General features: G+C 42.0%; 1 protein-coding gene across 20 annotated transcripts in view; it reads left to right on the plus strand.

Annotated features, from left to right (window-relative positions):
* adgrb2 (adhesion G protein-coupled receptor B2) overlaps positions 1-24,080 on the plus strand; it is a 269,007-nt gene that overhangs the window by 239,846 nt on the left and 5,081 nt on the right. For 7 of the 20 annotated variants that reach the window (XM_012918220.3, XM_012918234.3, XM_012918226.3 and 4 more), the window contains 7 exons: positions 2,694-2,733; positions 3,175-3,189; positions 5,565-5,737; positions 5,996-6,712; positions 9,020-9,055; positions 11,359-11,472; positions 22,479-22,532. In XM_012918220.3, coding sequence (XP_012773674.1) covers positions 2,694-2,733; positions 3,175-3,189; positions 5,565-5,737; positions 5,996-6,712; positions 9,020-9,055; positions 11,359-11,472; positions 22,479-22,532 — 1,149 coding nt within the window. Of the gene's footprint in view, positions 1-2,693; positions 2,734-3,174; positions 3,190-5,564; positions 5,738-5,995; positions 6,713-9,019; positions 9,056-11,358; positions 11,473-13,979; positions 14,062-19,853; positions 19,943-20,359; positions 22,533-24,080 lie in introns of those variants that run through there. The other 13 variants (XM_012918221.3, XM_004547811.4, XM_076879565.1 and 10 more) reach the window with 11 other exon arrangements.

The raw sequence follows: 24,080 nt of genomic DNA on the forward strand, positions 1-24,080 counted from the left end.
TTCACTTTGCAATCATGTGAACTGTGTATAGAGAGCGACAGCACTGATCTGTGAGTGATGATAATTTGTGCACCAATTCCTCTGACATCGTCTTATTAATCGTTAGCTTACTATGCAAACATGACAAGTGAAATCTCCCGCAGCAAGCTTAAACATGTGAGAGGTTGATCGCGCAGAGAATCGCTGAGCTTATGTGAGTGAGTGTGTAAAAGCATTTCAGTTCTGCTGAGCCAAATAAGACAGGTCAGGGTGAAGAAGTGACAGCCAAAGAAAAGCTTACCACAAAACGGAGAAGTTATGACAAATCAGACTATAAGGCAAAAAGAAAGTGCAGCTTTATGGTTTCATGGACAAAAGAATTTCTGTGGCTGCAATATGATGAGCTAAATAACCAGGGCTGCACATAAGTGGTCCGCAGGTGCGCATTCGCTGTCAAAATAAAAAACACGCACAAGGGTTAGGGTTAAATTTAAAAACTGTACTTTTGAGTTAAAATATATATTTATAATTTTAATAAATGACAAATTAAAAAGGCATGAACATTTTTTTTGTATCGAAAAAATATCGAACCGTGACACCAAAGTATCGAACCGAACCGAACCGTGAATTTTGTGTATCGTTGCACCCCTAATATAAATATATATATATATATATATATATATATATATATATATATATATATATATATATATATATATATATATATATATATATATACATATACATACACACACACACTGTTGGACAGTAAAGAGCCATATTGTACATTCAGAGATACAGTGGTTTGGTACAGTTGCCACTGTACTCTTGATGGGTGTTTTTGTACTTTAGGGAAATCACCCCTGGTGACATTTTTGAAATGTTACAGAAGTAGATATTTCTAGATTTAGACATTTCTGTACCTATGCTTGGAAATGTACTCAGATTTGTAACCTGTCTTGTCCTATTACAAGATCGTATATGTCATATTTTGACATTTTAAAAAGGTACATAGAGGTCCAATAATTAGCCCTTAGTTATGTTTTAATGTACATTAAACCTGTGAAGACTAGAGCCTGACAAAAATACAGCCATAGGGCCAATATCTCAGCTTTTTAAAATCAATAAGCATCAGTGTCCGTCTTAAACACCTATATCGGTTGAGCTCTAGTAAAGACCCAAATTGCCTTTTGCTGTACCCCTGTGCACTCTGATGCTATAAGCTAACTGTTAGCAAGAAGCAAAGTTGTAGTTTTACCAAAGTTTGTGTTTCTTACATATCGCACCTTTAAGTGTATGTACTGCAGTAATAGTTGTGATGTCTAAGAGACTTAACTGACTACAGGAACGTGTACATTAACGTGTGCTCCCTCAGTATATGCTGCAGTCTGTTCCCTTATATTATTTAGTTGATGTTGATGACTCAGTGTACGTAACCTGTGAGGCAGTTGCAGAGAGAGTGCATAATGGTTAGAATAAAGATGATTTGTTTTTTTTTTCTCAATGTGGATGAAAGAGACAAAAAGAGAGGAGAGCTTTGGTTTTTTGTTTTTTTTTCTTAATATTCTCATTTGTCCATTTAGTAGAGAACCATTTATGGTGCTGCGGGTGATTTGCGTACTAAGAGCTTTTCTGCTCCTTTGAGACCTTTGCAAACTCTCTCATTCTCTCTTTCAGTTTTTCATTTCCGCCCTTTTCCTCTTCTCCTTGCCTCTGTGGCATGCCCAAACTGTCTGAAATCTGTAGTTTATTATCCAAACAAAGGCTTTTGTAAGTGAATCCCGCTGAGGACGGGACGAGGCTCTATAGTGAGAAATGGGAGGATCGCATCTGCATAGCAATAGGCTTCATTTTTACTAAAATTCAGAAAAACTTGAGTGGTGGCCATTCTGGAAAGAGAGCTTCTTCATTCAACTCACCAGCCTCTGGGTTTCTTTACCCCAAGGAGCAGTGCCGCCCTGCATCGCTCGAGTGAAGTACGAGATATCAAAGCAACTAAACATCAGATTTGGTTGTGCCCGAAGTACTTTATCTACATAAAATCTGAATATTGAGTACAGGTTAAAAGCAGTGTTGTGTGTAAGTTTGTGTTTTCTTCGCTCCTGTCAATGGATTGCATTCTAACATTATATATATTTTTTCTCATCCTTGCTAGGAAGCTGCAAAGTTTTGCTTCAGCTGGAACAGCAGATAATAGTTTAGCTGCTGTGTAAATTTCTGTCCCTGTTTCCATTCAGATGATAGCGAGGTGACTGATGAGGCATACAGAAGCATTACGTACCTCACAGCCTTCTGCTCGTCTCTCTCAAAGTCTGTTTTGGATATGCTGCTGTGAACTGATAAACATCACGAAAAAAGCAGCGGTTGTGTAGGCCTTAGACAAAATGTAGCTTTTTCCTCTGTTCTTTTTTTGGTTAGAAAAGGCGTTGGGATGAGTTCATTGCAAAGAAGGAAAAACTGAACATTTTCAGTGCATCTTTTTTGTTTTGTTTTGTTCTGTTTATGGAGAGGATTACTAATTGACTCATATAAAGTGGCAGATTGGGATCAGGTCCTTTTCTATAGAGTTAAATCAGAGCATGAGAGTCATTGGATACATCATATCCATTTGAGATCCAGTCGCTCGCTCGGACACGTGTGCTTCCTGTTGCACAAATGCACAAATTAATTGTGCCTCCTCTCTCCCCCGCCGCCTACCCCGCCTTCTACGTCAGACGGATTTTGAGAAGGACGTTGACTTGGCTTGTCAAACAGGTGAGCTCTCCCTTCTACCTGATTTCGCTTTCCCTCCTTCTCCTTTTGTCTCCATTCTCTTCGCTGTTCCTTTGTCCCACACAGGATTAGCATTGCAAGCTGTTTCATTCTTAGCTTGCTGCCGCATGTGTTGATGAAATGACAGGAGATGATGCGCTACATCTCGGCGCAGCAAATTATTATGCCTTATCAATCACACTGATTCTGCCCAATAAGTGCTCAGCGAGCATATGTTTGGATGAGACTGTGCTTAATTGTGCATGATAATAACACTCCTCAATGTGTTCAGACCTGTTTCACTCGTTAGTCGACAATGCTCCTGTGTGGGTGTTTGGATGTGTTACAGATGTACCACAGTATAAGTGTGTGTTGTGCTTTGAAATATTAACAAAGAGTCACTCCACCCTCCCACCCCTCCACTCCCTCCCAAAACCCTTGCAGAGAGAGGACACCCATGTAAGTTTTGCACCTTACTGACCTAATAAATACTGCCTGATGTGTCCGTAAACTCTAAGAGCTCCTATAGACGAATCCAGCTGAAAGCCATATTCGTTTACTCCATCTATTGAACAGTTTTGGGGTCTGATTGTGTCTTTGCTGATGATGGCACCACCCTACATACTGTATCTATTTCTAGTGGGTGCCTTCCTATATTTTCTAGCCAAACTTTAAACCTGTACAAATAGCTCATCTTTCTTATCTTTCTGAAATTCAGTACTCGCGTAGTAAGACGTTCCCCAGTTTAAAAGTAGACCATTCAATTCTGACTTGACGTATGTGTCAGCAAAGGCCTTCTGAAAGTTTCACTCTAAGCAGCTTAGAGTTTCGAGGCCAAACATGATGAGCATGGGCGAGATCTAACCAAGAAACCAATGGATGCTACACACTGAAACACAAGAGAACTGCCATTGCATTGTAAATCATATGCCGCTTTATCATTTTTATGAACTTCATGTATTGAATAATACTTGAAACTAGTGACTGAACTTCTTGGCCCTGAACTTGTAGAATGTAGCTTCCACGTCTCAAAAATCAAGTCAGCAAAGGTTGACATTAAACCTGCCTTTCCTATCGCTATTGTCCCATAGACTTCCATAAAACTAGCTCCTGGCTTTGTGACCGTTTTTATGACAACTTTATGGGCTAAATTGGTAGGTTAAGTTGTAAAATTATACATTATTATGAGTTACAAAATTAAAATCATCACCATTCAAGTGAAAAAAGAGAAGTACTGACTATATTCTCATCACCAGTCACATCTTTTTGGCCAGCGAGCATGCTGCTTTCCTCGGTTTCACGGTCAGATCAACCCCTCGGTTGTTACATCTGGTTTTCATAACAACAAGAAAGCGCTGGTTGAAAGCGCCTACTTAAAGCTTCACCAGTAGGTAACGTCATTACATCGATCTCAGGCTTTACCTGGAATCTTTCTGCTAGGTTTAAACCAGTTAATCTGTTGTATATAACACGTATTCCACACACAAGACATTTGTGTTCTTTTTTTCCCCCTAAGGCTATGTAGTAATTAATTTCTGATCCTCTGGTCCTTTGAGACTAACTTCCACATTCATAGCGACTACTTTCACTGCCCCCCTGACAGTGATTAATTTAAATATCCTTGCTTTCATTGTCAGTGTAAATGTCTTCACTTCCACTCTGCATCAGCAAAAAAACAGCACCGGTACTTTAGAACACAACACACACAAAAACAACACGGGATTCGTCTATAGGTCTTTCTCTGAGCCATCCACTGTTTGTTGCAGACGTGATGGGAGCAGATTGGTCAGATTTCTCCAAAACCTGTTCCAATCCAACCTGTCAGTTTGCACCAACGGGATGATGGAACAGAGGAAATGACAGTTGTAGTAAGCCAGTGTGCTTTTGCTGCATTCACCCTCAGCAGGATCCGGCTTCAATTTTTGATCAAATGTCTAGCCTGACATTCTGTTAAATCAATACAGCTTGTATGAAAACAGTCTGAGCTCCTACTTTGGTCTAAAAATTGGGATTTGGGGCCATGTAAATATCTACTCCTCTGATGGTGACAGAATGAGCATGATATCTGGCATGAATTTCCAGATGGTTTGATATATGTGTGTGTGTGTGATTGATGATAGCTGTGACAGAAGATTGTCTTTCATAAGCATGTCCGGATTAGTTATGCAGTAACTCTTCTAGAAGTGTGGAGTGTCTGAGCTTCTCTTATGATTAATGAGCATGAAAACTAATTCACAGCCACTGCAAGCAGGTTTTGTGTTGTGCTATTAACAGTATTGTGAAACACACGCATACGTTAATGCTCAAAACACTTCCTCTAGTGCATATAGATGTACGTCAGTATGTGAAAGCAGGCAAGAGAAAAGCACTGGGTTTTACATAGCATTTTTCACCAAGGACATTACTCTGAGATTTAAGGTCACAGTGTCAGAAACAAAAAGTCAGTCACTGTATACCAAGCACAACATGAGAAAATCACATTTTTCTTTAGAGATGCATTGTATCTTGAGGCTGTTTTATAGCTGCAAGTATATTTCAGTATCAGTTTAATTTAATTTATGCTGTCTGTCTCTGCGTTGCACACCTCTTGTCAGTTGTGTTCTCTTTGGAATTAAATATATTTATTCTCTTCCGTTCAATATCTATTCCTCAACCCAATTGCCCCCCCCCCCCCCGCCCACCTTCTCTATTCACACCCACCTGTAAACTTTTCACCTTCACTATATTTCTCCTTTCACCAACTATCCAAATTCCTTCTCGCGTATCTCTTGCCTATCTTCCATTCTCTTTGCTGTCTCTTTCCAAATCCTTATGCCTCCCTCGTCTCACTGCAGTCATTTTCAAAGAGGTGAACACCTGTAACCCAGCCACTATCACTGGGACCCTTTCCCGCATCTCCCTGGATGATGAGGACGATCCTAAGCTGGCAGCCCATCAGGAGGGCGGAGTAGGGGTCAACTTCAGCACTCTCCCAGGGAACATCCCCCCTCCTAACCTTATTGTACAGGTACACAATTAAAGTTTCTAAACTTCCAAACAGATTAGCTCATTCATTTTTCAACTTCCTGCTGGACATTATATTAACATTAAATTTTGAACACAATTTTGAAGTTGAACACGACAAAAAGAGATGGAATGTGTCTCATTGTATGAAGTTAAGCGGGATTGCTAAAGAAATAAAAAAGAATATAGTTTATCGAAAAAAATTCTGCTTGCAAAAAAACAATTTTATTGGGGTTTTTTTGTTTGTTTTTTTATCTGCAAGGTTCCACCTCTGGGAGGCCTCAATGAGCTGAGTGAGACCCCCCTAAAGAAGGAAGTGAATGTGGACCAGCAGAGACAACAGGGACAGCAACGCGGCGGCGCTCCGATCTACCTGTGCACCGAGAGTGGCCTGGGCTGGGCTCGACCTCCGGCTTCATCCAACACCTCCCAGGACGGAAGTGCTGGAAGCGGAGGGGGTGGGGGAGACGGAGGAGAGGGGGGTGGTGGAGGAGAGGGGGACTACATGGTCTTACCTCGCAGGACAGTCACTTTCAAACCTGCAACACCCTCCTCCCAAGGAGGAGGCCTGGGACTGGGGGGTGAGGACAAGCCTCTCAACATTGCAGTGGAGGATCCTCCCTTCCCGCCACCTCCCTCTCCTCTGACCCTTCACCCGGCAGAGAGTGAGGCCTATCCGGCAGATTTTGTGCCATCCAGTGTGGGTGACATGAACATCACCATGAACCTCAACCGCTCCTTTGGGACGATCAAAACATTGCCCCATGGGCAGGGCCACTTGATGCCTCAGGGTGGTCTTGTGCACTCCCATGGAGGACATATGCATTCCCATGGGAATTCTTTGCAGCTAAAGCCGGGCCAGAGACCTTCAGTCAGACAGATTCTGACAGGGGGAACAACAGTGGAGAGAACCAGGACCCTGCCACGCAACCTGGGCAGCACCAATGCCAACACCAGCCTCTCAGCAGGATCCCTGGAGGTGGGTGATAGGTTGAGGACAAAGGGAATAAAGGCAACGCTGGTTGAGTTTTTTTCCACTGTCTCCCTGAATTTTACAGTGATAGCTATTCAGGTTGTGATAATGTAAGTAAAGTTATAAGTGGGTTGATAACGAGGAGTGGAAGGATTCACAGTCATTAATGCCTGTGGAATCTTTTTTTTTTAAAAAGAAAAATTCAGATCCACTCATTGCATCGACCGTCCTCTCAAAACAAGTTCATTTACACCAGGAAAAGTAAGACATCTTGATCTATCTGACATTTCACTTAACTTTAGGAACAACTAGATGGTCTTCATTTCTAAACTAACTGTTATCATCAATCTATCAATACCAAACACGTGTAAAGAAGAAAAATGTCTATTCACATGCCTCATAGTTCCGTAAGTGCGGCCTTCAAACGTGTTAGTTCAAATTTCGTGAGTTTCTAATACATGCTGTCTATCTTCTAGAGTAACAGTACACTGTGATAATAACACAGTTGTGTGCCTAAGTATAAGTCTGCTATAACAGCTGCTATTTTCAGATGAGTAGTATTTATAGCTGCTCTTTGAGAGGATGACCATTGAAATAAGTTATTCTCATAATGACAGACAGCTTCATAGTTTAGTGTCTCTGTATGAGTGATTTTAATATGTGTGTGATACCCCCCTCCACTTCCTAATGGTACAGGGCTTTGCAGCAGATGGACCAAGACTGACAGGATCAGAGTAAAAAAAATTCCCTGGTGAATGTCTTTCAGCCCACCTTAATTTTTGCAAACACTCACTGACATACTTTACATAGTCACATGCACAAATACACACTTTAGATCTTCCCTTAATGGCATCTTGCTGACTGCTGAAGGTTGATTAAAGACATTGGATGCAACATTTTCACTCTAAAAGTAAAAATACTTCACTCGGGGCAAAGGACTTTAAGGACGAGTCATTAAGACTCATAAAAAATCACTGTCAGATGAGTAACGAGTCCACTCATGAATATGGAAAAAAGAAGAAAAAAAAAACTGAAGAGAAACCGGATGTAATTTACTGCTACAATTTCACCCTGTTAGGATATGTTTGATTCGGAGATGGATGTCAGAGAGTGCCTCTGAGGATTAAATCCGTGTTTTACTTTCCAATTGCAACAGGAAGACGTGTCGTGGAAAGATTGTGAAAAAGTACTTAGGGTGTCAAATGTACTGTTGATTCAGAAGCTTGTATGTTTAAACTCCAAGTGATGTATATCAGAGTGTGAAAATGACTCACTAAGCATACTATCCAATAATCGTGCTATCGAGATCCGGGAAGTTCAAACGAACAACACCGCAGCACCACCGTGCCATCTGAACAGCAAAGTGTAGAAGGACAGAATCCCATATGATTTTTGTATGAGTGAGTTAGCTGTTGCTTTCTGTGTGTTTCCATCAAAACATGCAATATACTGCACACGTATATGCATGTTGCATGCCTGCCATATTGCAAAGCTAATTCAATCATGGAATATCTCTGTTTAAGGTAAGGATTCCGCGATAATAAAAGAGGGAATGGTTGAATTCTCAAAGGCAATAGGACATCCCGGGAGAAACTTGCCTCTCTATCTGTTTGCATTTCTCTCCGTTTTAAAAACCTTGGCCGCCGTAGCATCAGATCAGCAACTCTGCCCTATCAAAGAATGAATACTGCTTTTAACTAACTGTAGAGAGCAGCTCCTCTCCCTGCCAAATGCAAATCTGGCAGACAGTGAGAGCCAGAGAGGAAGTCAGAGATGGAATGTAATTCAGTGCAATGTCGGGGCCAGATGAGTTGGAAATGTCTGCAGCTGTTAAATTGGCGGCTTGTGTGCCACTCACTATAGCTAAAGAAGCACTTAAGATGAGAGCGGTGGGGTCCAAACAAGATTAGAGGATGAAACACATCCCCCACATGTTTGTGGCAGCTTTTTTAATCTGGATGTCTTCAACAAATTCTCCAAAAATAGCAGAGAAGACGATTTACACCAAGGCTGTAGCGATTGTATTTGAGGGTATGTGAGCCAAGAAATTATATTTCATTGTAATTCTGGGTTATTCCACTCCACTAATCTCATTACGTTGAAATAGGCTGAACAATTTGCCTTTTTTTCCCATGACATTTGTAAATAAATGTCTGTATCATGTTGGGCAGCCGGTGAATATTAGCCGTCCTTTTGTTACTGAATAATGGCACTGAAAGATCCACAAAGACACTGAGATCAAGAGCATTCTGTGGTGGTCGAGGGGTGGTCATTGATGCTTTCTTCTCTCCCCCTGCCCCCCTCCTCTTCCAGAGGAAAAGAGTACGGTACTCTGAACTGGACTTCGAGGTAAGATCCCGGACCTCATCCCCCCTGTCATCAGCCTGTCTCTGCTTTCTTGTGCTTCTGCCAGGACTTGAGTAACACCTAGAGGAGTAAAAAAAAACAACGCATTGCTAAACCCCTTCCCTTGCTCCTGTGTCTCCCTTGCTCTCAGATCAGTGACCTGTTTCAGACTTATCTTAAATAGTATGCTGTTTCTCCAACATTGGCCAGTCAAGCTGTCCCTACCTACAGTCTGTCTTTATGAACAAGCGGATGTGTTATTTGAATCTGGAAACCAAACCTTCCAAACGACATGCACAGTTAAATCCAATGAGTTTGTCATGTCTTTTTTTGGGGTCCTGGTTGAAGAAACAGCAAAAGTAAAATGCTTCTTGTGTCTGGATAAAAACTAGTAATTCCGTCCTGGGTTGACACGTACCGTATGTGGCCGCAGTTGGTTTGCTGGTTATATCTGTTGGAACGAGATGGTTTGGCAGTGTCTGTGAGTATGTTTGTGTTAAAAATGACTCGAGTGTCCCGTGAATCGCCAGTCTCTATGCAATAAAATACAAGCCATCTCGTAACACTGCTGCCCTCCCTGTGAACTCCTTTGAGTATTGGCCAATGCAGAGACTGGACATTCACCTCCCGCCATGGACACATAACATTTAAACGTAAAGGGTATGAGTGAGGACAAGCTACTAACACTGATTACAGCTGATCATTTTACTTATCTGGCCTATTTATCTGGAGTCATCTGTGGCTTCTGCATGAACAAGGAAACTGGCTCTCCTTGAAAGCAACCCTTTTCACACCAACTGACTATTGATTTTTGAGAAAGAGACATAGAAGAACCTCTAAAACAGCAAAGTGTACACTTCTATGAGTTAATGAAAGGTAAATCCATTTTCAACCATGCTTTTTTTTCTCCATTGATAGAGTTGGCTCATCCCTTTAGACTGTCAAAAGCGAACTTCTTTTTTACGAATATACTGAATACTTAAACAAATTAGAAATCTAATTATGTGTTTCAGGAAAAGTAATACCTTATACTCTTAAGTTTATACTCTTTAGTATTTGACTTCAAGCTGGATATCTTGAAAGAAAGAGCATTCAATAAGAAAACATTGCGATCAATTTGGTATATCCCCTCTTTTATTTCGGACACTATAAAGTGGTGGGACCAGTTGCTCCAACTGGTATTTACTAAGCCTGGTCTTTAGTGCTAAGTTGGCTCCAGTCTTTAGAATGGACTTGGAAAAGTCGTGTGAAGGCAGGGGCTACTGTCTAGCAGGTACCAACTGTAACTGTACCAGTATAATGCAGATTTTGAATAAACCCTGGTCCTAACTAAGCCTAAATGTATGTATAGTCATAGCAAGATGGTAGCTTATCTTGCAGAATGACAAACTGGCCTAGCTGGACGAGCCTAGGTCCATTGAAGAACTTAGCTTAAAATTGCCCTTAAGCTCTGTTTGTGCAACCTTACTTCCAACCTTTTCTATAATGCACCGGTGTTGGTTGATCTTTATTTTGTATGTTACATTTGAGATTCTTGAAAACCTAAAACTGTAGTCAGTCAAGGAGATAGTAGCACCTTCTAACTGAGCAGAGATGAGAGTACCCACTCTGAAGTAATTGGAGCCAGTGCTAAGCGCCAACTGGCCAGTAAGTGTGCGGGTGTGAGTGCTGGCATCCTGCCCCTGTGTCACTTTCAACCTCACAAGCTGCTTTGACGATTAGCTACCGCCGAGCAGCTCCAGCACTGCCCATTAGCACGGAGAGACAGCAGTGGCACTGACAAATGCAGTTCGCTGTCAGAGAATTACAGATCCGGGTTTAACTCCCTTCGGGACAGCCACATTCGGAACACAGGGATGGCAGTTTTTTGACAAATATAATTTCAGTGAGGGTAAGAGTTAAATTCTAGCCCATCTGTTAGATTTTTAATGAGTTTGACAAAAAAGAAATCCTGATTTAACAGGATCACCAGTTAGCAAGAACCAGGCTGTGACAATGGCATTTTTGTCACTCATTTTCACCAGATATTCATGTAAAGGACTCGCTTCTGCAGCACTCACAGTTGCCAAATTCTTAAAGACAGAGGAAGTGGATAATGGATGAGCATGAGCCAGCAATCGATCGACAGTGTCTCGCTCTAACCCCCTTCTCATGGCTGGCATCACTGCAGTCCCTCAGCATTTTACCCATTTTCATTCCCCCTGCCTGTCCCTACACGGCTCTCCCTCCCTTCATTCTTTTTGTTTTGTTTTTGGTTTGTTTCTATTTGCTTCATTTCTGCTGTCCCTTCCTTTCTTCCCTTCCAGAAAGTGATGCACACTCGCAAAAGACATTCTGAGCTGTACCATGAGCTCAACCACTCGTCCAAGTTCCACACCATAGACAGGTATAGCAGGGACCCAGCCATGTCCACATTCAAGGTAAGATCATTGCCCCGAGGCAGGATGGGAACCCACTGCACCCGTGCACCTCCACCTCCTATCCTATACAATACTTAAACCCCCAACGCCCCACACCCCCCATTCCGTGCCATTTCTGGGACGCAATAACTAGCTTCAAAGGAAGTGGTCAACAATGACTAAATATTATCAGCGCTGTGGTGGCGACATTGTATTTATTCGTAAATGCAGCTTTCAGCCAATTATAGGCATAAAAATTCCGAGCAAAGCTCCCACTCATTTACAAACATGAGGTAGATTTGAAAGCAGCTGTATTCATTATGGTTTCCTTTTTTCATGGCAAATTGCTGTCTTAGAAATGTGAAAACATTGTTTGCGCTAACAAGGAAATCTAAATGCAATGTGAATACTGTATACAGTGTTTTCATTGCCGCTTGATTAATTCATTGTTACACTTATTATCACAGTCCCGAAGAACTGAGCATTAACTGCCTTATAAATATTTCTTTAGAGGCACATTCTGTTCCATCTTTCATACTGTAAATTACTTTTGTACCTGATGTAATTGGCCTGAACCTCATTTATTTTCACTTGTGCTCGGTGCCTTATTAAGAGCCTATCAAATGAGTTGATCGCATGAGCTTTTAGCAGAGGGGTAATCAATCAGAGCGGATTAATGAAATCCGAATGCTGCAGTTTTAATACCTGTGAAACTGTTTGTCACTCCTTACCAAACTATCTCACCACAATTAATTACAGGAAAGGGAAAATAAAAGACAAAGAAACAACAACAGCATCTGTCCATACGCACAAATGGTTTCGTCTGTGCTTGTGTCGAACCGGCTAATGTGTCCGTTTAATTTTCTTTGTGCTGTATGGAAATGTTCTTTTAAGTGTGTGTCTATGTGTGTGTGTGCCTGCACAGGCCACGAGGTATGTGTCCATGGGGGGTGCCTGGGTGGGCACCTATGCACATGAGACAAAGACGCCTCCGTGAATCATTAATACATCATTAGCAGCAGACGAAAGAGTCCCCCGCTTGCTCCGCGCTGACCTTCAGAGGGCTACTTTCATTAAGATTTAAACACACGCGTACACGCCTGCATTCCACTCATCTGCTGCGCTTTAGTGCGTGGAGCCATGATGAGTTAGCCAACCTTGATAGGTGTACTTTCCCCTGGCATCGATGGTATGCTGGTTTCACATCTAATTTACACCGCCAGAGGAGGAACAGAGGCTAGTCTGACATCTCTCATATTCCCCATGCTGTGAAGACACACACACACACAGAGGGAAACATGTTGCAGTTTCCCATTGCCAGAGCAGCGGCCTTTTACTTCACTCCTCATTTGCTCTGCATCTTGATCAAGATTTTCAGAAGCGCTGGCTGACTCCACGTTCGCGCATGCCAAGCAACTACTTTATGGAGGAGAAGAAAAATGGCAGGCGCTCGCAAAAGAGCAAGCCATATATTAGAAGTCTGCAGCTCTTAACAACAGTTGCGCCGTAGCATGCTAATGTGCTTCAGAGGGAGCTCAGGTGTGCTTTGAGATTATGCCCGGAACGTTAAAAGAAGCGAGAGAGCAGCCACGAGTAATAGACGGCCCGTGTTTAAAATAATTAAGTCAAATCGGCGCGCGTATTTCCTCCTGGTTAATGACGTCACGCGAGTTATGATGTGAAAGGACAGCACCGGTACAGCTCAATCCTCCAATTCCATTATGTTAAAAGTAAGTAGGCCGTTCACTTAACTGCGAATAATTACACGGATAATGCTATCAGCGTCAGGTCTTTGACAGGCCCCAGCTTGAATTCGGCTCTGCTATTGTCAACATCTCACTTTGAGAGTCACCCCCAGACACGGACATGCTGACTATACAGTAATTATGGAGATGAGAGGGGTTTGTGCTAGTCTGTGCGAGCGGATGTGCACGTTCATACACTCACGTATCAGAGAGCCTACGTGTGTGGCAGCATGCCTCTCTGTGTGTGGATGTGGCCATAACTTGTTTCTGTGTGTGTGTGTGTCCACTTGTTCCTTCTTGTTTGTGTGTTTATCCGTTTTATGTTTTGAGATCACTGTGATGCACTGCCTGTGTTTGGAGCACATAAACTGTGTTTAGGAGACAATTACTGCATGAGTAATGATATAATCGTTTCATAATTACTTTAATAACCTCCCTTCTACAGCGTGTGACAGAGTGACAGTGATTTTCACATATCCTACATGAGTGATTTAATTGCAAACAAAATGGCATTTCGCGAGGGTATCTCCTCACGGGTGGACACCCAAAGTACCGTGGAAGTTGAAATTCACCTTTAACTTCATATGGCCAATTGACTTTGTCACTTAAGGACAGGCTCTATTGAGTGTCTCACCTTTTTAATGATGAAGGAGGTCGGCCAGTTCATCGCAACCCCTCGGTCCAGTTGCCTACATAATGTTATCATAAAACGGTGCTTTAAACAGAACCCTAAATACCCCTGTTGCCCTTCTAACTACCATGGCTGGTGTTCGCCCACAACAGGTCCCCCCTCCCCCTCCACCGAGGCACAACACTGAGCCATCTCTAGTTCGCAGAGCATCCCTGGTTTACAAAGAAAGTCAAAGTAAGACGTGCTAAAACAACATAAACCTTGTGGTGTAAAGCCCCTCTAATGCTGCTAAAGTAGGCAATGTACCTACATGCTACAGTTTGTACCTCATAGTTTGCCACCTTTTGTCCTGAAGCTGTGTTTTCATACAGTCATTTGTGCATTTCACATTGAAGCGTCTGCTGGTTGAATTCCTCCCCCCAGAATAATTGCTCAATTGCAGTTTATCAGCTGTGACTGGGTTAGTCAGGCTTTGGATTTCTTTACATGTTGATAAGTAGTGCGAATGGATGACCTTCCATTTGTCCGCTGTATTACAGAAGATAGCTTGGTATATACTGTATCTGAGCATTGCCTAAAACAATAAAAAGAAACACTGAACAAGCTGTCCTTGAAGGCGTAAGAGTTCAGGTTTATGAACCAGGTTTATGAACCTGAACTCTGTTGGAGTATGTCATAGTAATAAAGCGTTGCACCTGCAGAAGCATTAAAAATAAAATGTAACAAATTACACATTCATTATTATCATGGTGAGAATAGTAGGAATACCTGTATTACAATGATGCTAAAGATTTTACACACCCAGCCTTTTTCTGGGACATGTAGCTTGTAGGTTTTCATAAAGTGCACATTCAGTGCCCATAAATATTCTCCTTTTAAAACCTGAAATGTTCCAACCCAAGACAGGAGTTTAAAAGAGCTAACGAAGTTGGCAAGTTAATTATCTAGTTTAATTTAGATAGTAAATGTGAAGGTTACTTGACTAGTTTAAACAGCTAATTACAAATTAATCTTAAAAACTTGACAGCTGAGAGCAGGAATGAAATGCATACTTTTGTGCAAATCTTTTGTACCACTTTTTGAGAAAATACAAGAATGTTAACAGCAGATCTGTTAGCATTAAAGGAGGAATTAAACTTAGCAACCATGGTACTAGCTGCAGGTCTGCAAGAATTTATCATGTGTAATTACAGTAAAACAAACGGTGTCAAACTATACTACCTGTAGCTGCTCATTTTCCACCTGTCGGTGCTTCCTCATTGTGAAGTATCTGTATTTGATGAACCTTAATATTATGCTGAACCCCCCTTCCCAGTGGTATGGTGTGGTGTAACAGTTCTGTGCATCGTCGCGTACACCCTCATGCCTCAGCGTTCAGATAATGAATGCTAATTCCTCCTCCTTCATTAAGCCCTTTGCAGTTTCATATTGAAAATCTGGAGCGACTTTATCTGGACGGATGTCCAGGACTTGTATAGTGGTGTAATACAGGACTGGATGTTCATGAGTGAACTTTTTTTCTTAATATCCTGATTTTGTAATGTTTTTATGTTGTGAAAAAAAGGTGCGTCCATTGTGTCCATTTTCAGTGCCTGAGTTAAATCTTACGATCTAAACACCATAACCACATAATAAACCAGTCTGTAAAGACAACAGCCCATCCAAAATGATTTATAACCACCTCATAAACCATGATATTATGTTCATAAACTCATGCACTAAAAAGGACTAAACGCTATGCACTTTTATGTGTGCTGATGAAACACTGAAAAATATTGCAAAAGGGGTCAGAAGAGACCTGATTCATTTTGCTCTCTTCAGGTAGGAGCTCTGTGTTGGCTGTGTTGGGGAGATGAGTGGATATCAGAAACACAAAGAGACACGGACACATTTCTTTTTTGCTTTCACATCTTATCCAATTTTCCATGTAAGTGCAGTGGGCTTACAGTGGTCTTAGGCATTACATGTACCCTCACAGATAGAATCAACACACTTCAAACTCCTGATTTTGCTTTTCTTGTCTCTCCTTTTTCTTCCAATCTCATACAGCCATATTCTTGTTAAATCTGTGCTACCTGGTATCTGGTAATCCTTATATTTACCAGATGTCTGTCCAGAGGCTGAATAAGCATTCTACTTAATAGACTGAAAAGGATAGGAAATATGTGACTGGAAAGAAGTAGGAGCCAGACAGACAACTGCAAGAGTCCCCATTAACCTCCATGCTGAAGATCACCTTGTCTATCCGTTCTGAAGCTAGCAGACATACTCCCGCAGTCTGAAAATAAATTTAAATTTGGCTCTGTGTTGCATATACTATTGAAAAACTCATCAGAAACACTCCTAATGTCTTTTTCAGCCTAACACAAGCATATGCACTATATTGCCAAAAGTATTCACTCAACCATCCAAATTATTGAATATAAGTGTTCCAATCACTTCCATGGCCACAGTGTAAAGTCAAGCACCTAAGCATACAGGCTGCTTCTACAAGCATTTGTGAAAAAATTGGTTACTCTAAGGCAAGGGTCTCGAACTCCAGGCCTTGAGGGCCGGTGTCCTGCAGGTTTTAGATCTCACCCTGGGTAAACACACCTGAATCAAATGATTAGTTCATTATCAGGCCTTCTGTAGAACTTCAAGACATGTTGAGGAGGTAACTTAGCCATTTAAATCTGCTGTGTTGGATCAAGGACACATCTAACACCTGCAGGACACCGGCCATCAAGGCCTGGAGTTCGAGACCCCTGCTCTAAGGAAATGGAAATGATTAGCAACTCATCTAAGAAGTGGTAGGCCAGGTTAAATCACAGAGCCAGGTGAGTGGATGCAGAGTCAGAGAGCTTCATGGAATAGGTTTCCATGGCCAAGCAGCTGCATCCAAGCCTTGCATCAACAAGCGCAGTCCAAAGCATCAGAAAGCACATAGGATGGCACCACAGGACTCTAGAGCAGTGAAAAAATATTCTATGGAGTTGCGAATCATGCTCTATCTGATAATCCAATGGACAGGTCTGGGTTTGGTGGATGTCAGGAGAACGGTACTTGTCTGACTGCTCTGTGCCAAGTGTAAAGTTTGGTGGAAGGGGTGTTTGGTATGGTGTGGGGTTGTTTTTCAGGAGTTGGGCTTCAGTCCCAGTGAAAAGGAACTCTTAAAGGTTCAGCATACCAAGACATTTTGGACAATCTCGTGCTCCCAACTTTGTGGGAACAGTTTGGGAATAGCCTCTTTGTGTTCCAAAATGACTGCATACGAGAGCACAAAGGTCTATAAAGACATGGATAAGCGAGTTTGGTGTAGAAGAACTTGACTGGCCCTCAGAGAGTCGTGACCTAAACCCGATAGAAAACCTTTGGGATTAATTAGAGTGGAGACTGGAGGCCAGGACTTCTCTCTAACATTTGTGTCAAAAATTCCCAGAAAAAATGCCTAAACCTTGAAGAAAGCCTTCCTAGAATAGTTGAAGCTATTCTGAGCTGATATCATATTAAACCCAATGGATTAAGAATTGTATGCCACTCAAATTTGTATGTATATAAAGGCCGACGAGTGAATACTAAGGGCAGTATATTGTATTCCTCTTACTTCTTTGATGCGTTGTTTAATGCAGACACATAGCAACTGCGAACGGGGTTTGAGAGTTGTACAAGTTAGTCTTAAATTGTTAGCTGTTATTTTGCTTTGTTGACCCAAGAACAGCAGTTACTGACCAGGAATCAAGTGGTTATTCTGTACAGTTACAAAGTCATCTGCCCACATATGAGAATGATATCTGCAGTGATAACACTTGTGTTACACTCTGCTGAAGTGGACAGAAAGTGGGCCTTCACATTAATGCTAATGATGAAAACAAATTCAAATCCTACTCTGTTTTAAGTACAGTAGATGCTCTGACTGGGGCCATATGGCTAGCAGATGGATGGAGTGTAGTTTCATTGTGCATTCCACAAACGAGGCAGGATACAAATGGAGTCAGTGGGGTTACTAAAAGACAGAGAGCGTGTAACACAGTATGTATTAGCATTAGTGTCTACACTAATGTTTAGATTTAGAACAGCTTCTTGGCCTCTGTCACTGTGGAGTTAGCCTGTCATTTTCTATCCATTCCACAGAGTTCAGAAGGTCATAACACAAATTTGCATGCAGTGCCCAATGATGCAGTGTTGTGCCTCGCTGTGTGTGGGATGGACGGTGGGTGTGTGAGTGTGAGAAAGAGCGCTTCCACTGCATAATGACTTGGCTGATGTATTTTTTAGCTCTCAGATGGGTTATATTTCCATCCCATCGTCTGCTGTGTTCTTGATTAAATGAAGCGTGGATTGGCTTCCCTCTCCTGATAGACAGCGAGGACTTACACAGAACGCAGCGGGAAGGAAAAAGGAGAAGCGAGGGACAGAGACAGAGAGAAAACAAGCCTTGCTTTGTTTTTTATTTTATTTTCTTTTTTTACTGATGCTAGATCAGAGCAGGAACGGCAAATTTTCGATTATGAAAGCATGTAGCAATTCAGCCTGAAATGGCTGTAGGGATGTGTGAGAATTACACGATGAAATCCTTGTCTGTTAGGCTACATATGGAAGCATATTGGTGCATAGTCTGTCTAGGAGGATACTCCATTAGCCTTCTCCATTAAAGTGAGGTGAGACTTGGGTGCTGTCTTAGTGATATTTATTGATATTCCAGCAAGGTTTTGAGGCCACTGTAGGGAAATTTAGCCAGGGTAATGTGCAAGCTCCGGGAATGTTTCACGTAAAATGAAGATGTATAATTTTAAATGACAAAGAAGCCAATTTTTGTTGACTCAGTTAGGGCAATTTGCCTGCACTTGCAAACCCCGTAGGTCTCGATAGTCAATTTGCCGGCATTAAGCTAAGGAGTTTCAATTTCACATTCCAGCAATAAAGCAAGTCCTCCCCTCTTCTTCCTCTTCATATCTCATTCTCCCCTCTATTCGTCCTCGCAGCTTGACATTTTCCCTCTCGCTGTCTCCCTCATTTTCCCATTCCTCCCTCTAAACTCAGCCCTGGGTGTCACGTTTGAGGCATTAATTGAATAATTAATTCCTCTCATTAGCTTGTTTTTAATTATTTCCTTGCCTCCTCCTCCCCTTCTCCATGCCGAGTATAAATTCATCAGCTGTTTTCATCCTTCCACACAAATTGCCCATGAAAACTGAACACTTGGCGAAGTATAGCGTTAGCACACTGGCTCTATCAGTGGCTCCTAATGAGGGGACGGGTAGTCCAGGCGGAACAAGCCTTACACTGGCTTCGTGCACCAACAGGCACAATACTAATTTAGCTCATTTAGTGTCCTTGGGCCAATTAAAGGGAGGTGAAAAGGTCCAAATCACATGCTGGAACTGTTTTCTCTATAGAAGCAGTGGCCTTGGATTGCAGAGGCCCAGACAGCAGCAGCAAACCAAGCCTGTGTGTCTGATTGCTCGTTTGTTTGCAATGTGTTACACTAATGGAATTTATTTACCCTACATTCTCCAAATTTGGCTCCTTTGAAGGGCCTTATTACTTGTGACACAGATTCTTTCCCAGCTAAGGGGGTAAACGGTGCTAAGGACTGCTATGCATGGACAATTTTTGCCCCCTCCCAACCCTAACACCTAATATATTATGCCAGTGGTGAATAGGCAATCTAGATTCAGTCATTACCTTGATGATATAATGAAATAAACACACAGAAATGTTGAAACAGGCAAGGTCCGGTTCAGTGACCCTGAAGCCCACTGATAGATGCAAATGACCGTTGTATTCTGGCATCCACTCAATCTGCTCCTGCATTGTTTGATGTTACTTTCATTTTGTTCTTGTTTAACTGTGATTTCAGTTCTCTTCATGTCCAGTCACAGTTTGAGTTTATGTATTCACACATGTCAAGAACCTAATTCTCAGTGTCTTTTCTTTGCCTTACTACAACATTTTATTGATTTCTCTTTTTTTTTTTTCTTCCTGTTTTATGTCCTTTGTTTGCTGACTGGGCTTTGTGTTGCATGCTTGTTGTCATGTCCCAGTTTGAATGTAGCCAGACAGTCAGCAGAACCATGGGCATCCAAGTCAACAAAGGTAAAGTTAACCCACTTACCCACAACCCACCTGTCATCTCCCAGAGACAGCCTGCCACATTGCTCACCCACACTCAGACACGATTTCCAATTCCACAGTCCAAATGAGGGGAGTTCTGAGTGGCAGAGAGTGGGCCTCATCCACCAACATTGTAGCAGAGGCTTCTAGAAATGGCCTTAGATGTTTGTGCTGTAGCGTTGTTTGAGTGCGTACCCTCCCACTGACTCCCTACGTGTTCTCTTCACTTTGCTTTGTTGTGCTTGCAGCTTGTAGCGTTTTCTACCTCATAGCTTGCCTGAAACTTTTAAGTGCAGGGCAAAATTTTCTGCTTTCTGGCTCCAACCTCTTTACCCAGCGTTAGAAGGTGTATTTGGGGTATTGCAGTGCTAGTAGCAACATGAGTTCAATTTTCCCCTGCTGTATCTGCAAAAATATAATGGAAAGTACATTTCAGGACCCCCATGATTCCTCATTAAACAGCAGTGGAGCGCTGCAGGTGAGTTGCTTTTGTGTGCTAAATTGCGAAGGTATGTAAACCTGTATTGTTTGGTACAGTTGTGAGCACTGATTGTGCATAAACTCGGCTTTTAAAGGGTAGTTGTTTAATCGCAAATTGCCATTTTGATTGATGAAAGGCAGAAATATGAAGGTACTCATTATCATGACTGAAGCATGTAAGAAAAATGAGCCATAAATTCAGCCTTCAGAAATGGTCCATTAAGTTTAACCTATTGCCTAAACCCTAATATGCTTGGCTTTTCTAGTGGCTTTTGACGCATATAAATAAGGTATATCAAAGTCTTCTTGTGCACTTTGGACCACTTTCAGCATGATTGCTGTTTTTAGGGCACTCCCCGGAAGTCTCGTTATGACCAGTTGCCCTTGTGTCTCTGTAATGTTGGCTTCATGTCAAAGGTAGTTCAGTTTTCTGTTTCTCCCACTGAAAACGCTGCAACAGAATCCACTTTGCGCTATTTCCGTACCTGGATGATTGAGCGTGCATCAAGACATGAAAGCTGCACGGTTGGTGCTGGAGAACCAGCTGTTATAACCAGTGATCATCCTCCATAAGAATTGTGGGTGGTTTAAAATAGGATTTGTTTGCTCTATGCGCAGATATGGAGATCCATGGTGCGATCACAGTCTGTCACATCCAGGAAATAAGGGGCCGTAACAGCATCACAGTTCAATATGATTATAATGGGACTTCCTGGGAGTGATCTGAAAACAGCTAGAAAAAGTGTGGACATGCCCAAGACAAGATTTTGCTCACAGCTTATATTGACATGATCGAAGAAAGAAACAGTAAATCTGACTCCTGAACAGTGGTTTTTTGACATTAAAGGGGAAGACTCTTTAATCTAACAAAGCAGCACCATTTTTGCATCTTTTTATCTAGTCACACACATCAAGACACACTTCCAAACACCCACACAAACTCTGCGAAGCTCTCCCTGAAAGAAAGCTGTGCAATTCACTATTTTATAGAGAAAGAAAAGAATAAATACGAACATAGAATTGGGTGTTTTGCAAACTTTTTGCAGAAACTTAAAACTATGTAGGATAAAAAAGAAAATCTTGAGTCAATATGTTCGATATTAACTGCTGCTGGGAATCAATCTGGGGCCGTTCCTGAGGCGGGCTGGGAGTTAGAGTCCAAATAATGAGTCCCCACCTCAAGCTCACCGTGGCATAAACACATAGTTGTATGAAGCTGCTGATCTGTCAGCACAATAACCAAGAGAACTCCAATGCCAGATGCCTTTGGACTAAAAAAAAAAGAAGGATAACATTGCAACGTTACAGCCGGGGAAACACGGTTTATGTATTTGAGCCAAAGGCAGAACCTTCAGAGTCAGCAGCGTCCACTTTATAGCCCAGCTTGAACTTTTTTTATGTGCTATGTTAACACCTACAGTGTAAAATCAATAATGCAGATAGCGAAGATAGCATTTCCTTGCACTAATAACCAGATTAGTTATCTTCTTTCAACATCATTCCAAAAACATGAGCTTCAAAGCCCTCCAGCACTGTGCAGGAGGGCTTCAAGAATGAGATTATACTCATACTCGCATCCCTTATATAGTAGTCGTAGTTACTGTTAGTTACTGTCAGCTGTGTAGCATGTAAAGTCTTTTCTTTCACTCTGTCCTCGCATTCACAGTTCACCTCTAAGCACTGACGGATCAGGATATTGAAAATATAGGCTGTTCCAACACATTTCAACTGTAACCATGCTGACATTGATCACTGTCTGCACTGTTTCTGTCCATGTGTGCATGATGTGTGTGTGTGAGTGTGTTATATATATATAATTTTTTTTTTTTCGTGAGAGCTGGTGAGAGAGATGGAGACAGGGAGAGATGAGGGGTAAGGTGTAAGCTCAAAGCAACAACTGCCTGCTCACCTGATGAAGGTGTGGGAACAATGCTGTTGTTTCAGGGCAGAGTTGTCAGTGACTGTGATCCTCACCCCCCACCTCCCCCTCACCCCACTCCCTCCTCCTCTGTCCTCCTCTCTCTCTCTCCCTCTCACCCCGTCCTTGTCTTCTCCCTCCCATTTCATCACCACAGAGGGAAAAGCGATGGAGCATTTCGTCTGCCGGCGGTGAAAAGAACTCATCGAGTGTAAGTAGAGGGGGTTTCTGGCAAAGAGAGAGGGATGAGATGGGGCTCGAGGGCAAGGAGGGAACGGAGTCAGGCAGAGATGGTGAACGGGAAGGGGTAGACACGCAGTAGCAGCACAATCGCGTTAACCTAGTCTCCCAGGGATAAAGTTGGGCTTAACTGCAGCATTACCCACAGTCCTGCATTACAAAATGTTCCTTCGCCAGCATTTAGCATGCAAATTGGCTCCTAGATTATGCCTTTTGTATTCATTTTACCAACTGTCAAGCTGTGACGCAGGGAGAATGATAATCAGGCAGATATTGCCCCCTAGCGCCTCAGCAACGATCAACACACACTGCGAGGGGGTGGGGGGGGGGAGTGCTGTGCAACTGCAGATCAATGAGTCGTGTGTGTGTGTGTGTGTGTGTGTGTGTGTGTGTGTGTGTGTGTGGAGACAGACAGGGACTGAGGGTGTGAATAACTCAAAATGAGTTATATGTGAGTACTTCAGAGGAGTTTCTGAAATAAAGCAAAGGTAAGATTGTGGAAAACAAAACAAAAAAGTGAAAGCTGCAAGAGAGCTACTGGGAGGTGGTGATGAAGAACAGAAACAGTAGAGCTCTCTCTCTTCTTAATTATATGTCCAGACGGGCATCTACTCTCAAGATGACCAGTGAAAATACTTTAAATATTCATCTTCTGAATGATTATTTTAGAAGATGAATTTCCAGCTCAGTAAGAACAAAGCAGCTGGATTCATTGTGTCTGGAAAGCATCACAAGTGGTCCACCTTGTTCTTTTGTCTTTGTATGTTTTTGCTCCACCAAGAGTCATTTGTTCCAGCGATCCCTGGTGTCTTTCCCCGTTTGTGTCTGTGAAATCACTGTGTGAGATTGCTGGGAGATAACGAGTCCAATTTGAATAATGGCCCTTATCTGATGAATAATGCCACCTCCTCTAATTCCATTTTTTGGCTAATCCCCCGACATGTATTTTACATGCATGGCGGGCTCATCTGCAGGCCGCACGCTTCCATCACAGACCCCGTGCTTAAAAGCTTTCATGCTTTTTGTGAGTTTATTTCTGGTTTAGAGAGTTAGGAGACAGAAGATTTCTGCAAATGGCACACATCAGAGGTAGCAGAGGTAGCATTTTTGATAGGTAACTACTGAAATCTTGTCCACGTTCCTTAATCTTCACTTGAGAGTAAATGTCACTGTCTTCTGTTGATGGTAATATGCAACAATCAGTGCAAGAACCTTTACAGTGAGATTTGAAATGGACAAAAAAAAAAAAAAAAAAATATTATCTTGGTTCATATGGAAATGCTAATTTAGTGCACTGTTACAACCCTGTAAGTGCAGTGCTAAGAAATTTGTTTGTTGATTTGTTGAATGTTGCGGTGTATCCGTCTCCAAAACTCCCTGCAGGCTAAATAAAATGTTCCCATTGAATTGTTTTTACAGGATTTTTTTGAAACATTTTCCCGATTTTCGTATTCCTATTATTCGTATTTCTTTGATTTAATTATGCTCACCAGACACTTTATTAGGTACACCTTGCACA

This window comes from Maylandia zebra, linkage group LG22 (assembly GCF_041146795.1).
Source record: "Maylandia zebra isolate NMK-2024a linkage group LG22, Mzebra_GT3a, whole genome shotgun sequence".
Lineage (NCBI taxonomy): Eukaryota > Metazoa > Chordata > Actinopteri > Cichliformes > Cichlidae > Maylandia > Maylandia zebra.